The sequence below is a fragment of the Vicugna pacos genome, unplaced genomic scaffold (genome assembly GCF_048564905.1).
Source record: "Vicugna pacos unplaced genomic scaffold, VicPac4 scaffold_19, whole genome shotgun sequence".
Classification (NCBI taxonomy): domain Eukaryota; kingdom Metazoa; phylum Chordata; class Mammalia; order Artiodactyla; family Camelidae; genus Vicugna; species Vicugna pacos.
Genome location: NW_027328740.1, coordinates 28,653,542 through 28,667,225, shown reverse-complemented (window position 1 = coordinate 28,667,225; position 13,684 = coordinate 28,653,542). Strand labels below are relative to the sequence as shown.

Sequence of the window (13,684 nt, the reverse complement as noted above, 5' to 3'; positions counted from 1 at the left end):
CAGGAAATTTTTTCAGATTCTATGATAGAAAAATCACTCCACAGGGAAATATACACAAAATGTTATGATAAATCTCAGAGAAAAAAATGTGACAATGAGTGTGTATATGTCCATGAATGACTGAAAAATTGTGCTGAACACAGGAATTTGACACAACACTGTAAAATGTTTATGAATCAATAAAAAATGTTAAAAAAAAAAGAAATATCACTCCAGCTGGGGATAATCAGGGAATAAAGGAAGAGGAAAAGGGCTTGAAGTAGAGTAGAAGAGAAGGACAGAAGCTCAGGGAGCCTGGGGGCTTGGCAGCGGGGCCTCGGGAGAGAGAGGAGCAGAGATGTGGATGGGACCGGCTATGGAACCAGCACCTGCAGCTTTCCCTGCACCCAAGCCACACAGCTTTTAATAGGGCCCAGGACTCTCTCCTGTCTGGATGTCACCCTGGGCAGAACCTTGAGAATCGAAGGTAAGGGGTGGGCAGCACTCACCTAGGTGGTCACTGAGGACTTTGGTCAAGTCCACATTGACTTTTCCAGTCATGTGCCTTCACCTGTTCTTTATCTCAGGATCTGAGAAGCAGGAGCAAGGAACTCAGGGATAGATCCAGGAGGATATCTGACTGTGTTAAGAGACGACAGTCACAGTGACACTGGGAGCGAAGACACTTGCAGCAAAGTAAAATAACTTCACAACTATTGCATTAGAGCTGCAAGTGTGAGAGAGCCTAAGCCCGTCTCAGAGTGCAGGGGACAAGCGGAATGGAATGGTAAAATTAACACTGACAATTGAAATTTTTTCAAATAGCCTGCTACTTTGAATTTTTTCACTTGAATGTATGCAGGTGTATTTCTATGAGCATTTATAGGTTCACACAACCCCACCAGCCCCTCTTGCCCCCATCGGGGATGGGATTTCTCAAGCACAGTGCCCCTCCTGCTTGCGTGGGCCACGCTGCGGGTCCTCGCCTGGGGCCGGACTGCTACAGGACACTGAGTCCCCGAGGCACGGCCTGGGATACATGACAGGAACATCTGTGCTCTTGGCTGAGGGCCTCCATTTCCCCCTGCAGTGTAAGAATGCCGGTGACTCAGTTAGAAGCATGCATCCAAGCCGTCCTTCCTTGTCATCACCATCTAGAAGCGGTGCCTGAATCTTCTGAATTTCTGCAGAATGTGGTTTACAATCACCTTCAACAAGTGAGTGTGTGTCCTCTTTCAAGTGGAGGAAGTACTGCCGTTATCCTGGAACTTACTCACCACTAGTCCATCTGATTTTTCTGTGCTAGGATTCAGTATGGCCTGCTAATAACTCTGCAGTCAGATCTAGAAACCCTGATGAAGAGGATTATTTATTTTCTTTCTTTATATGATAGTATTTTACTTTCAAAATTCTGAGTTTTCAGTTCTTGGAGGAATTTTTTCGGGGGTTGGAGAAACAACTTTGCTCTTACCATATTTGTGACCTGTTGCTATATGCGTCTCACCTGCCTTCTGTCACTTGTGAGGCGGTTCTATTTTTGACCCTGTCCGGGTTGTTCATATTATAAAACATAAAATCTGTAAAAGTACAGTCCCTTTTACTCCGAAGGCATTCCACAAATACTCCTTTAAACTGGGTGTGGTTTTAAGAAGACACAATCATTAGAATATATACTTGCAGGTTGCCAGTGCAAAATCCCCAAATTAATAGTCGAGATCAACATATAAAATCTTTCTAATCTACCATGGATTTGTATGGATAAGTGAAGTAGTTTGCTAAGAACTCAATCCTCCCAAGCTGATGCTCTGACAGACGGCAGGGCCCAGGGACGAGGGCGTGTCCTGCCCTTCCTGAGCTGACAGTTTCATGGCAAAGACCTTCACCAGGTGAAGAAATTGAAGTTTATTCTAAGAAGAGTGGGTATGAAAAGAGTCCAAAAAGCGTGGGAGTGACACAATCCCATTTGTCTCAAGTAGGGGAGAGTGGCTGTGGGGCCACCTGGGAGACTCATGAGTCCAGGTGGGCAGTGTTGTTGGCTTCCAATTGAGCGGTGGGACGGTCAGTGGGTAAAAGCGAACAGATTGAAGGCATGTTTAGATGGTAAAGAGGAAAGGATCAATGCTGTCTGTGAAGGTAGGATGGAGTAAGGCCCAGGTTTCTGGGTGGATTAATGAGGTAAATGATGGTCCTGCTGTGTTCTGAGGAGGGAAAGCTGCAGAGGGAGTTCTGGGGGAAATCTGATGATTTCAGCTGTGGGTAAAGTGAAAGGTTGTTAGATGTGTGGTCTGGGATCTCAGGTGAGAGCCAGTAGTGAGTAGGGGGAGGGGAGAGAGACTTTCAAATCATTTTGTCTTGTGAACATACATATAAGAATGAGTAATGACACAACCCCTCTATATTCTGGATTTAAAACCCAGTAAAATTTTGCTATATTGACTGCAGGGGCTCTTAATTTTTTTAATAGAAATAAAATAAATAGAAACAAAATAGTGGAGTTAATGAATATCTTAGAGTTGATGTGTGTCCTTGTATGTATTTTCATAACTCATCTGTTTATATACATAATCTACAAAAAGTTAACTTGCTTAGCATAAGAGTTAAACAGAGGGACGTGACATACTCTGTTGGTGGCTCAAGGTGATTTCTTGGGCAAATTATGTAGCCTCTCTGTGCCTTAGTTGCATCTTCTGTGACTGCCCCCGGGCCCCTCGTCACAGCTGATTTCCTAGACTAGATGTTGGGAGGGAGGCTGCTGAAGGGAGTAAGAGGTGGCAACTGCTAGGGTCACTAAAGAGAGAGACAAAAACAGATTAAAGCCAAGAAACTGAGTACTAATACCCTCAAAGGAGAAAGAACCCCACAATTTTTTGAGCCACTTAGCGTAAGGGAAAGAAAATCATGTGGATCCAAAACTCTTGAGCATATGAGTATTGTGGGTGGGAGGGTGTCATCAGAAAAGGGTTGAGAAAAGGCCTTTTGGTTTCCCTTAAATTTCCAGTAAGGATGAGGCGCAGAAGAAAAACCACCCGCTTCACTGTAGAAGGTGCTGTTTTGTGCGAAACTGACCAAAGGTTGGAAACCAGTCATCAGTGGTGCTGGCAAAAGAAGAGACTTCTGGATTGGGTGGGGCACTTGCTGTGACTTCCAGGTGACCTACTGACTGGGGACTGTGAGGCGGGCAGTAGGTTTGCAGTGTGACCTGGGCATAATCCCTGGCTCTGAGGCTGCTGATCTGACTAGCAGAGCTGGGCAGACACCGTCCTAATGGGGCTGCTCGGGATGAGGTCTGGGACACCTGCCGTGCTGAGGGCGAGAGGAGAGCTCCCATGAGGGGGTGTCCCTGTGAAGATTAGAAACGTCCTCCTGCAGTGGAGGAAGAGCCTCTGAGCAGCGGGCTGGATGCACAGGCAAGGCCAGCCTGAGCACGGAGATTTCAGGAAGCCGGAATTCATACAGGCCCGAACGGCCTTATTCCTGAGAAACTGGAGGGAAAATATGCTGCAAATGCAGGCTAAGTTCAGACACTCTAGTGTGTCATGAGTGATAGGAAAAGACTGTTCAGGCAGGCACGAGAGAACCCTGTGAGTGTCCCAGTTGGGTGTCACACAGGAGGAAGGAGCAGAGTTATATACTTCGCCACTTATTAGCTGTGTGACTTTGAGCAATATCACCCCACCTCTCTATATATATATCTTCATCTGTAAAGTGACAGAGTGACAAGCTCGTGTCATCAGAAGGCTTAGTTTAGCTCTGATCCTCTTTGTCCAGTCCTGTCAGTGCTGCCCTGCAAGGTTCTGCAACGGCTGCTCTTACCCTGAGAAGGGCATAGAGGGACATTGTAATTCCCGAGGGCAGGAAGGGGTTGCTTTAAAAGCAGACATGTAGCCTCCTGCAGCTGCAGACCTGCAGGCAGTTTGGTTGATGGTTGTGGAGAGGACTTTGGAGGCCTTAGCATCGTCTTAAGGCTTCTTTTCCCTTGGGGACCGGGTTTGCCTTTGCAGATTAATGTTGAAGATTTGGGCTTCTGGCAAAGCTGTTTTCAGAGATGGTTATATACGTAACATGTCATATAAAATAAAATGCTTTTATTTAATATGTGGGACTTTGCAGCTGTAGGGAACAGCTCTGTTGGCCTGGTCTCCACGGAGGACACTAGGGACCAGCAGAGCGTGCGGGAGGGCAGGCGGCCTGCAGTGCTGCTGCGGGGGGTTCTCCCCAGCATGGTGCTCTTCTGAGTTCACTCTTTTATGAGTTTGGTTGCCAGAGGAGCAGACAGCAAAGTAATGAGTTCTGGTGGGATTGTATAATGACAGGAAGAAAGAGGGAGCCGTAGTTCTTCGGGACTACTACTCGCTTTTGGTTCCTGATCCAGTGTGTTCCATTACAGAATTGATGAGTTGTGTCTATTCTGGGACTTGATTGAAATAAACGTGCAGCCTAAAGTTAAGTGTTATGTTTTATTTGTCGGGAGGGCTAGACCCAGGATGACTACCTCTCAGATCACTCTGAGGGACTTCTACCAAGAGTAGGGGAGAAGCTAGGATTATATAGGAGCTTTACAACAAAGACCAGGTAGTTGGAACAATAAAAGATTGCTTGTTATCTAAAGAAAGCCAGGTATCTCAAGTTCAAGAATTTAGTGCTTTTCAATATATGGGAGGACGCAAACATTTGGGCTCACTGAATATATTCTTTAGACAAGCACCTAGCTATCTAGGGCCAGTAATCTGTCCTTTCTTATTCTGAGTCTGCTCAGAGGGCACCGTTGTGAGTGGCTGCAGGCCTGTCTTCACTGGGGGAGTGGCGGCAGCCGCTGATGACTTGGTTTCAGCATTCTTTGTTTAGTGACATGGTTGCAGTATTTTCATTCACATTGTAGTATTTTCGTTCACAGAAAATTATAATATTACCCTGATTATGGATAATCTGGAACCTTGGAAAGGAACCGAGATGGAATTACTGCAGGTAACTTCTACTTTAATAAGCCGTGTGCAAACATGAACACGGAGGAAGCATACAAAAGGATTCGGTGGTGAATGGGAAGGGTTTCTGCACGTTACAGGAGAAGGCAAGGCAGAATTCCTCTTCTTTGTGGGAAGGGACGTGAGTCCAACTTTCCTTTCTGAAGTGTTTTCTAAGAACTGTTTATGGTAATTAAGGAACATAGACAAACTGTGGCACACATTGCATTTAAGAGCTGGCCGGCTTCAAACTTGGGTATTGGACAGGTGGATTTCATAGGCAAGTGGTCAGGTGGATGGGACAGAGATGGAGCCCAGGCCTGGGGCCATATTCACGTTGAAATCGCCATTTCCTCACCATAGCGCCTTGGACTAGAATGTAACCACTCTTAACCTGTTGGTGAATCTGTGAAATGTGCATGATAATATTCGTTTCTTCCTGGGATTGTTGTTAAGTTCTAAAGAGTATTATAGCACACATGAAGCACTTAACACACTGGCACTTAGCAGTGTACACTTTGTGCGGCCACCACACTTCGCGTGTGTCAGAGCCGTAAAGGCATTATTTGTCTGTTGAGGATGCACTGGTAGCCCTTTGGCTAGGTTGTGAATTCGGTGATTTCCTTAAATATTTGTAACTCTGTGTGCCATGGGCAGTTATTTTCATAGACAGATGAGGAATCTCAGGGTAAAAAAGACTATAATTTGCCCAAAGTCAGACCATAATTTTGGGTGCAGGGGCCTCGGTTCAGCATGGGCCCCTGGGACTTGTGCCTTCTCCGTTCAGCACCAGAGCCAGATGTGGGCTCGGCTGTTTCCCTGCCCAAAATATCCGGCAGGCCGCAAGACACAACTGGCCCCGTGCTGCTTGAGCAAAATCTCCGGAGGAGAGGCAGTTACAAAAGGGATAAACATAAAAACAGACGGCAGCAAACTGTGATCAGCTCTGAGAAGGAAAGGAACACGTCTCGCCGTGCAGAGCTGGGAGCTTTCCCGTCGGGCTGCTCTGGGGGCGTTCATCTCAGCTTAACAAACTCTGCTGCTGCACCAAGGCAGGAAGGCAGGGCGCGTGTGGCCAGGTAGACAGGGCCTCATTGATCGTACTCATTCCCCATTAAGCGACAGCTCTCACGGGCACTTAACTAATAAACAGATGTTGGCCATAATCATCACGCACTTTGCTTGGTAGTTTTATTGGCGCCAACTTTGAGAGGAGGTCATTGAAGCTGGGAGTTTGCTGCATGCCCGTGATTACCATGGAAATATTCCCACTGGTCTTTCAACCTAGACTGGTGTGGCTGTCATGTCCCAGCCCTGTGAATGGCATCGTGTAGCTTCTCCCAATTGGCCCAAATGACTGACATCGATATTCTTAATTCGTAGGAAATTGTATGTGACAATAACAGAAAAAGGTAGTAAGAAATTGGAAAAGTAGAATATATCCAATTCTTTCCCAGCTGGGGGAGAGTACCCTGTGTCACTCACCCTACTCACTGCCTGTCACCTCCTCCCTGAGGACTCCATGTTCAGAAGCCACCCTGAGCCTTTGAAGAACATTTTGCCTCATGACACTTTTGACTAAGACCTGCGACCTCTCTGTCCCTGGTTAACTCTCTCTTCAAAGCCATTTAAATTTCTTGCAGGCTCCTCCGCTCAGATGTAAGAATAGCCTCTTTAAACTTCTTGATGCAGCTCCTAAATGAAGATCTTGCAAAGGAAACCTAGCCAAAACCTTGGAGGTATTCACATAGTGACTGTAACCTCAGCATTTTCTGACGTTCAGAATCAGAGGGGTGGGAGACTCAGGAAGGCCTTTTTAAGTTAGAAAGGGGAAAGAGAAAGGACTCAGGCTGTTTGAGACTGAAACATCTCGGTCCCAGCCAGCAAGGCACCAGGGTTCAAGATAGTGTGCGGGGAGTGCTGAGTTCTCACTAAGAAAGAATTGGTGGGATGGGAGGGAGGACTTTTAGGTACTTAACTGGGGAAGGAAAAAGTGGGCTGAACATTTTATGGTTGAACAAGAGGATTGTGACATGATGTGCTTGTATTGTGGAGAGAAGGGTTTTGTGGAGCCAGGCCTAAGGAGAACGCTCTCTGGCTGGGGAGTCAGCAGAACAAAAAAACACAGAGAACCGGGCAGACCCCAGGCCCCTGATGGGGGAGAGGCTGCCCGCTAATTGGAGCCCTGGGGGCTGCTTCTGTCCCTTAGCTGGGGCCTCAGAGCTCCCTTCACAACCCAGTCCTGTTGATACAAGAGAAAATATGAGGGGCATGAGAAGGGCTGTGTCCCAGGCTTTGGTTGTGCCCCTGGGATGTGCCCCACCAGATTTTGTTCCTTGGCTTCCTGCAGTAAAGAATTCAAGAGCTAGCCAGTGTTGAGTAAAGGTAGATTTATTCAGAGAGATACATTGATAGGCAAGAGAAATGTCACGAGGTGTGGGGGTTTGATGCTCAGATTAAAAGTAGGTACACACTCCACCTACAGAGTGTGGGCCTTCTCCGAAGAGGGAGAGAGAGTGGTCACCGCGAGGTGGCACTGTGTTGCTTGTTTCTTGGGCTTGGTGGTTTCATATGCTAATATGTAGAAGGACCAGCCTTAGGGCAAGGGGCTGGGATTCCCAGGGAGATGGCCATTTCCCACCTTTTGACATTTTATGGCTAGCTTTGGGACTGCCATGTTGCCTGGGGCAGTGTTATTCACCATGTTACTATTACAATGGGTGTATAATGAAGCTCAAGATCTGCTAGAAGTTAAATCTCTTCATCCTGAGCCTCAAGGCCTATTGGGGTTTGAATCCTTCACCATTTTGATGTTAATTGCTGTGGCCTTCCTTGAATGGCTGTGCTCTGCCCCCTTCCATCCTGTCTCACTCTGATGACACAGAGACAGCAAAGGCCGGGCCCTCTATGTGCTCCTGCATTTAACAGCGGGAGGTGTGGTGTGGGCTGAGGATGACTGAGTGGTGAGAAGGATGTTTCAGAATTTCCCACGTGAGACATGGGGACCTGCCAGCAGCCACCGCAGATTTATCTCATGGGCATTATCGCTTGCGTTGTTACGGAAGCAACAGGCCAGCCAAGAAACAAGCACCACTCAGAGGGTTGGAGCACTGAGATCTATTACGCCGGCGGGCTCAGAGGGGCTTCTCTTCCGAAGCTCTGAGCACCTCCAAGACTTGCACATGAGGTTTTATGTGGTTAATTACAAGTATGGAGGTATTAGCCAATAACTCAAACAACAAAAGCAAGGAATCAGTACACTGAAGCTTATCAATTTGGAACAGATCACATTACTGACAATTGTTGACCTTGGATTTACGAGTTAGCTTGTTAGCCCCGTAAACTGACACTGAACTTCAGATTTACGAGTTAGCCCAGCAAAACTTAGATCAGTAAACCGACACTTAACACACTTAGATTTGTGACTTAGATTATTATCCCAGCTGGGCTTTTCGTTCACAGTGTCACTCATCTTTTCTATTTTTCTTTTTTTGTAAGTATTTAATTCAAATTTAAAATCAGGTGTTTTTTGGAAAGAAATTTCTCTTTTTCTTTTCTTTGGGGCTCTTTTGGGGGGTAGGTAATTAGGTGTATTTATCTGTTAGTGGAGGCCCTGGGGCTTGAACCCAGAACCCCGTGCACGCTAAGCACACGCTCTACCACCTGCCCCATCATCTTTTTCATTTTGCTTTAGCTGCCAAGAATCTTACAGCTGAATTTCTAGTCGGCCTTTAACACTTGCCCTGACTTCATGGAATCCATTTTTATGACTTTATCTTCCCCTGGTTTCATTTAAGTATTGAATCTCCATTTTCCCTTCACTCTCAGTTTTGCCTTTTTGTTGTTATGGTTGTTAAGCTGTGTTTTAAAAATTGTTCAATTTCTCTTTTAGCAGGAGGCTGAAAGTAAATAAATATGTAAACAAACAGCACACTTAAATTCTTTTATACATTCTAAGCTGTTTAGTAGTTACTTAAAAACCGATTTCAATATTAAAGTGATAACATTTTTAAATTATTTTTTAATTTTTCATAAAGACATAGCTGATTTAAAATATAATATATGTTTCAGGTGTACAATAGATGCCCCATTTATAGTTGCTGTAAAACATTGTGTGTATTCCCGGTGTTGTAAGATACATCCCTCTAGCGTATTTACATTACATGCTGCAGTTTGTATAAGAAAGTTGGGTAACGCAGAATCTGGGACGTGGCTTTGTCTGACCCAGGTTCACGCAAACCCTGCCTGTCAGAGCTCAGGCCCTCACTACTGTCTGCAGGGGAGCGAGTGGAGGCAGCTCTCATCAGCGCTGGCACCAAACTCCGAGTGGCAGTGACAGCAGTGACTGTGTGTGGACGCGAAAATTGTTGTTCCAAGTGCTTTACATACATTTCTGCATATAATAATTAAAGCCCTCCTGTGACGAAGCGTTTTATGTTTTTAATGAATAATACATTTTATTTTGATATTGATAGACTTCAAATCTCCGGAAAATTTACAGGAGTAGTACAATAAACTCTTAGATACATTTCACCTTAAAGGGGACTATTTGCCCTTTTGTGACGGGCTGATTTTAGCATAAAGTTTCAAGGTTCATCCATGTTGTAGCCTGCATCAGTACTTTATTCTTTTTGCTTGATAATATCCTTTTCCTTTTTTTTCGTTTTTGGTCTATTTAAAAATATTTTCATTGAAATCTAGCCAGTTTATAATGTTGTGTCAATTTCTTGTGTACATCACATCACTTCAGTTAAATAGGAACATACCTGTATTCATTTTCATATTCTTTTCAAACATAAGTTAGTATAAGATATTAAATATATTCTCCTGTTCTATACAGTATAAACTTGCTGTTTATTCTTTACATACTCAGTATCTGCAAATCTTTAACTCCCAATTTATTCCTTCCACACCCTCTCCCCTCTGGTAACCATAGTTTGGTTTCTATGTCTCTGTGTCTGTTTCTGTTCTGTAGATTAGTTTATCTTTTTGTTTCTTTGTTTTTTGTTTTTGTTTTTGTTTTTGTTTTTTTAGATTCCACATGTAAGCGATCTCATATGGTATTTTTCTTTCTCTTTGTGGCTTATTTCACTTAGAATGACATTCTCCAGGTCCATTCATGTTGCTGCAAATGGCATTAATTTATTATTATTTTATGGCTGAATAGTAGTCTATTGGACAAATATACTACAACCTCTTTATCCAGTCGTCAGTCAGTGGACATTTAGGTTGTTTCCATGTCTTGCTATTGTAAACAGTGCTGCTGTGAACATTGGGGTGAAAGTGTCTTTTTGAATTACGGTTCCTTATGGATATATGTCCAGGAGTGGGATTGCTGGGTCATATGGGAGGTCAAGGTTGTCTACTGAGAAACCTCTATACATTTTTCCACAATGGCTCCACCAAACTGCATTCCCACCACAGTGTAGGAGGGTTCCCAATTCTCCGCAGCCTCTCCAGAATTTACTGTCTGTGAACTTCTGAATCATGGCTATTCTGACAGGTGAGAGGTGATACTTGATTGCAGTTTTGATTTGCATTTCTCTGATAATGATATTGAGCATTTTTTCATGTGCCTATTGGCCATTTGCATGTCTTCATTGGAGAAATGTTTCTTTAGGTATTCTGCCCATTTTTGGATTGAATTGTTTGTTTTTCTTTTTTATCAAGTGTAAATGCTGTTTACATATTCTGGGAATTAATCCCTTGTCACTGTCATTTATTGCAACTATTTTCTCCCATTCCATAGGTTGTCTTTTTGTTTTACTTTTTGTTTCCTTTTCTGTGCAAAAGCTTGTAAGTTTAATTAGAACCCACTTGTATATTTTTGCTTGTATTTCTATTGCTTGAGTAGACTGCTCTAGGAAAACATTGTTGAATTATATGTCAGATGTTTTGCCTATGTCTTCTTCTAAGAGGTTTATAGTGTCTTGTCTACATGTTTAATTCTTTAAGCCATTTTGAATTCATTTTTTTGTATATTGTGAGGGAGTAGTCTAACTTCATTGATTTATATGCAGCTGTGCAGTTTTCCCTGCACCATTTGCTGAAGAGGCTGTCTTTACTCCATTGTATGTTCTCACCTCCTATGTCAAAGATGAAATTACCAAAAGTTTGTGGGACTATTCTTGATAATTTTGTTTATCCATTCATTGATGGATGGATATTGTTAGTAACTCTTGGCTACTCTAAATGATACTGCTATGAATATTGATGTGCAAGTTTTTGTGAGAATACTTTTCCATTCTGTTGGCTGTACAGTTGGCCCACCATATCTGTAGTTTCCACTTCATGGATCCAGATGGCTGATTGTAAAGAGACTCGAACATCCTTGGATTATGGTATCCAGGGTGGGGTGTTCCTGAAACCAACCCCCCGAGGACACTGAAGGATGACTCTACATGTAGGAGTAGACTTGCTCAGCCACATAACTCTAACCTTTTGAGGAAACATCGGGCTTTTCCAAAGAAGCTGCACCATTGCCCCTTTCCAACGGCTGCATATTGAGGGTTCCCATTTCTCTGCCTCCTGACTGACACTTGTTATTGTCCATGTTTTGATTATAACCATCCTAGTGAGTTTAAAATGAGATCTCATTTTGATTTTGATTTCGCTAGTGATGCTGAGCATCTTTTCAGATGCTTATTGGCCAATTGTGTATCTATTTAAATCCTTGGCAAATTTAAAAATTGGGTCGATTGTCTTTGTATTGTTCATTTGTAAGCATTTGTTTTATATCCTGGATACTAGTCTCTTATTAGATATATGCTTTGCAAGATTTTTCTCCTATTCTGCAGATTGTCATTTCACTTTACTTTTTTTAAACATTAAAACAATTTTTTAGGGGGAGTTAATAAGATTTATTCATTTTATTTTTCTTCCTAAGCATGCAGTCTATCACTTGAGCTACCCCCTTCCCCTTTCATTTCACTTTCTTAATGATGTCCTTTGTAACAAATGATTTTCATTTGATGAAGTCCATTTTATCTGTTTTGTTTTATCACTTGTGCTATTGGTATTGTATCTAGGAAGCCATAGCCTATCCTATGACCACAAAGATTTATACTGTCTTCTTTTAGAAAGTTTATACATTTAGTTTTTACGTTTCTGTCTGTGATCCATTTTGAATTAATATTAATTTGTTATATAAAATACGGGGGTCCAAATTCCAGATTCATTCTTTTGCCTTCAGATACCCAGGTGTCTCTGCGCCATTTGTTGAATAGACTATACTTTCAATGGAGTGTTGTTGGCACATTTCTGGAAAAGTGACTGTAAATGTAAGTTTCCCCACTGGATTTTTTGTTATGTCTCATAGATTTCTGAATCCAAACTTATGACAGAACCATAATGACTTGAGTGCTATAGATTTGCAGTGAGTCCTCCAACTTTGAGTGAGTCCTCCAACTTTGTCTTCTTTTCCAAGATTGTTTAGTCTGACCTGGGTCCCTTGCATTTCAATATGAAATTTTGGATCAGTTTTTCAATTTTTGCAACGAAGTCAGCTGGAATTTTGATAGGGATTTCATTAAATTTGTAGATCACTTAGGGGAGTCTTAACATTTTTAACAATATTGTCTATCATTCCATGAACGTGGGATGCCTTCCATATATGTATATCTTTTAAATATTTTTTGGTGATACTTCAAAATATTCAGTGTACAAATCTTGTAAAATTTTGTTAAATGTATCTCTCATTTTATTTTTAATGCTGTTGTAAATGGAAAGGCTGAGATTCCTAAGAGTGGGAATATATATCAATTTATTTATTTCTAGGATTCCTACACAGCAAATACCCTAGGTTTATATTTGCTACATTAATCTATCCACAATTCTTCCCACCCCCGTGTCATAAGAAACCAAGACCCAGGTTAAGCCACCTGAACACCTATGTGGAAGTGAGAAATGAGACCTTTCGGTGGGGTTTTTGTAGATGATACTGAGAGCTTATTCAGTAAGGCTTCATCTTAATTCCTTTTAAACAATCCTTTCAGTATATATAGTCAGTTATATTAAGAAAATGCCCTTTTGATGTGCGGAGGAGCTTAAACTATCATTTTTTAAATAATTTCCAGTGAGAGTGTTGTACTTGAAACATAATTTGCATCAATCTTTGAAGATTTATGTTTCAGGAGTTTTGACTAAATAATACCTGTCTTTATTCAGTAACTACAACTAAATGCTCAAGCAACAAGTAAGAGTTTGAGCAACTGCTCCTGCCCCGTAGTGCTGGGTGGCTGCAGCTGTAACTGGAGTCCCCGCTTACCTCTCCCAGTACGCTTGTGCTGATCTGCTCAAAACGGTTCGTCCAACAGTTTGTCGGTAGTCTTTTCGACAAAGCCATTAAGCATTGTTTTAAGGTTGCTGGAATGGAATCTATTCTTATTAATATTAAGTAAGCATATATTGAGTGCTTACTGTATGTTGGGAATTGTCCCTCAGCCTCACATGAATAATATTTCTATTAAAACCTCTCATATTTCCTTGTTATTCGCACTTTACAGATAAGGAGACTGAGGATTAAGTCTTCTTTCTTTTGGGGGGAGCTCGTTATCAATGATGGGAAGTTGTAAGGAAAAAGATTTTGATTCATCCAGAGAAAATATTTTTCTGAGAGTCAGCATTGAAGTAGGTGACCACTGAAGAGGGTGATCATTGTTTGAGTGAGACGAGCCCCGGGTTATACGAAGTCAGCATCCCTGTCCTGGACACTGCACGTGTAGAGCTGCGTGGAGGGTGAGGCG

At 42.7% G+C, this 13,684-nt stretch overlaps 1 protein-coding gene across 1 annotated transcript in view; it reads left to right on the top strand.

Annotated features, from left to right (window-relative positions):
* Nucleotides 1–13,684, top strand: part of LOC140693107 (trafficking protein particle complex subunit 9-like) — a 101,785-nt gene that overhangs the window by 81,098 nt on the left and 7,003 nt on the right. Inside the window, exon 11 of the mRNA XM_072957170.1 lies at nucleotides 1,070–1,196. Coding sequence (XP_072813271.1) covers nucleotides 1,070–1,196 — 127 coding nt within the window. The remainder of the gene's footprint in view (nucleotides 1–1,069; nucleotides 1,197–13,684) is intronic.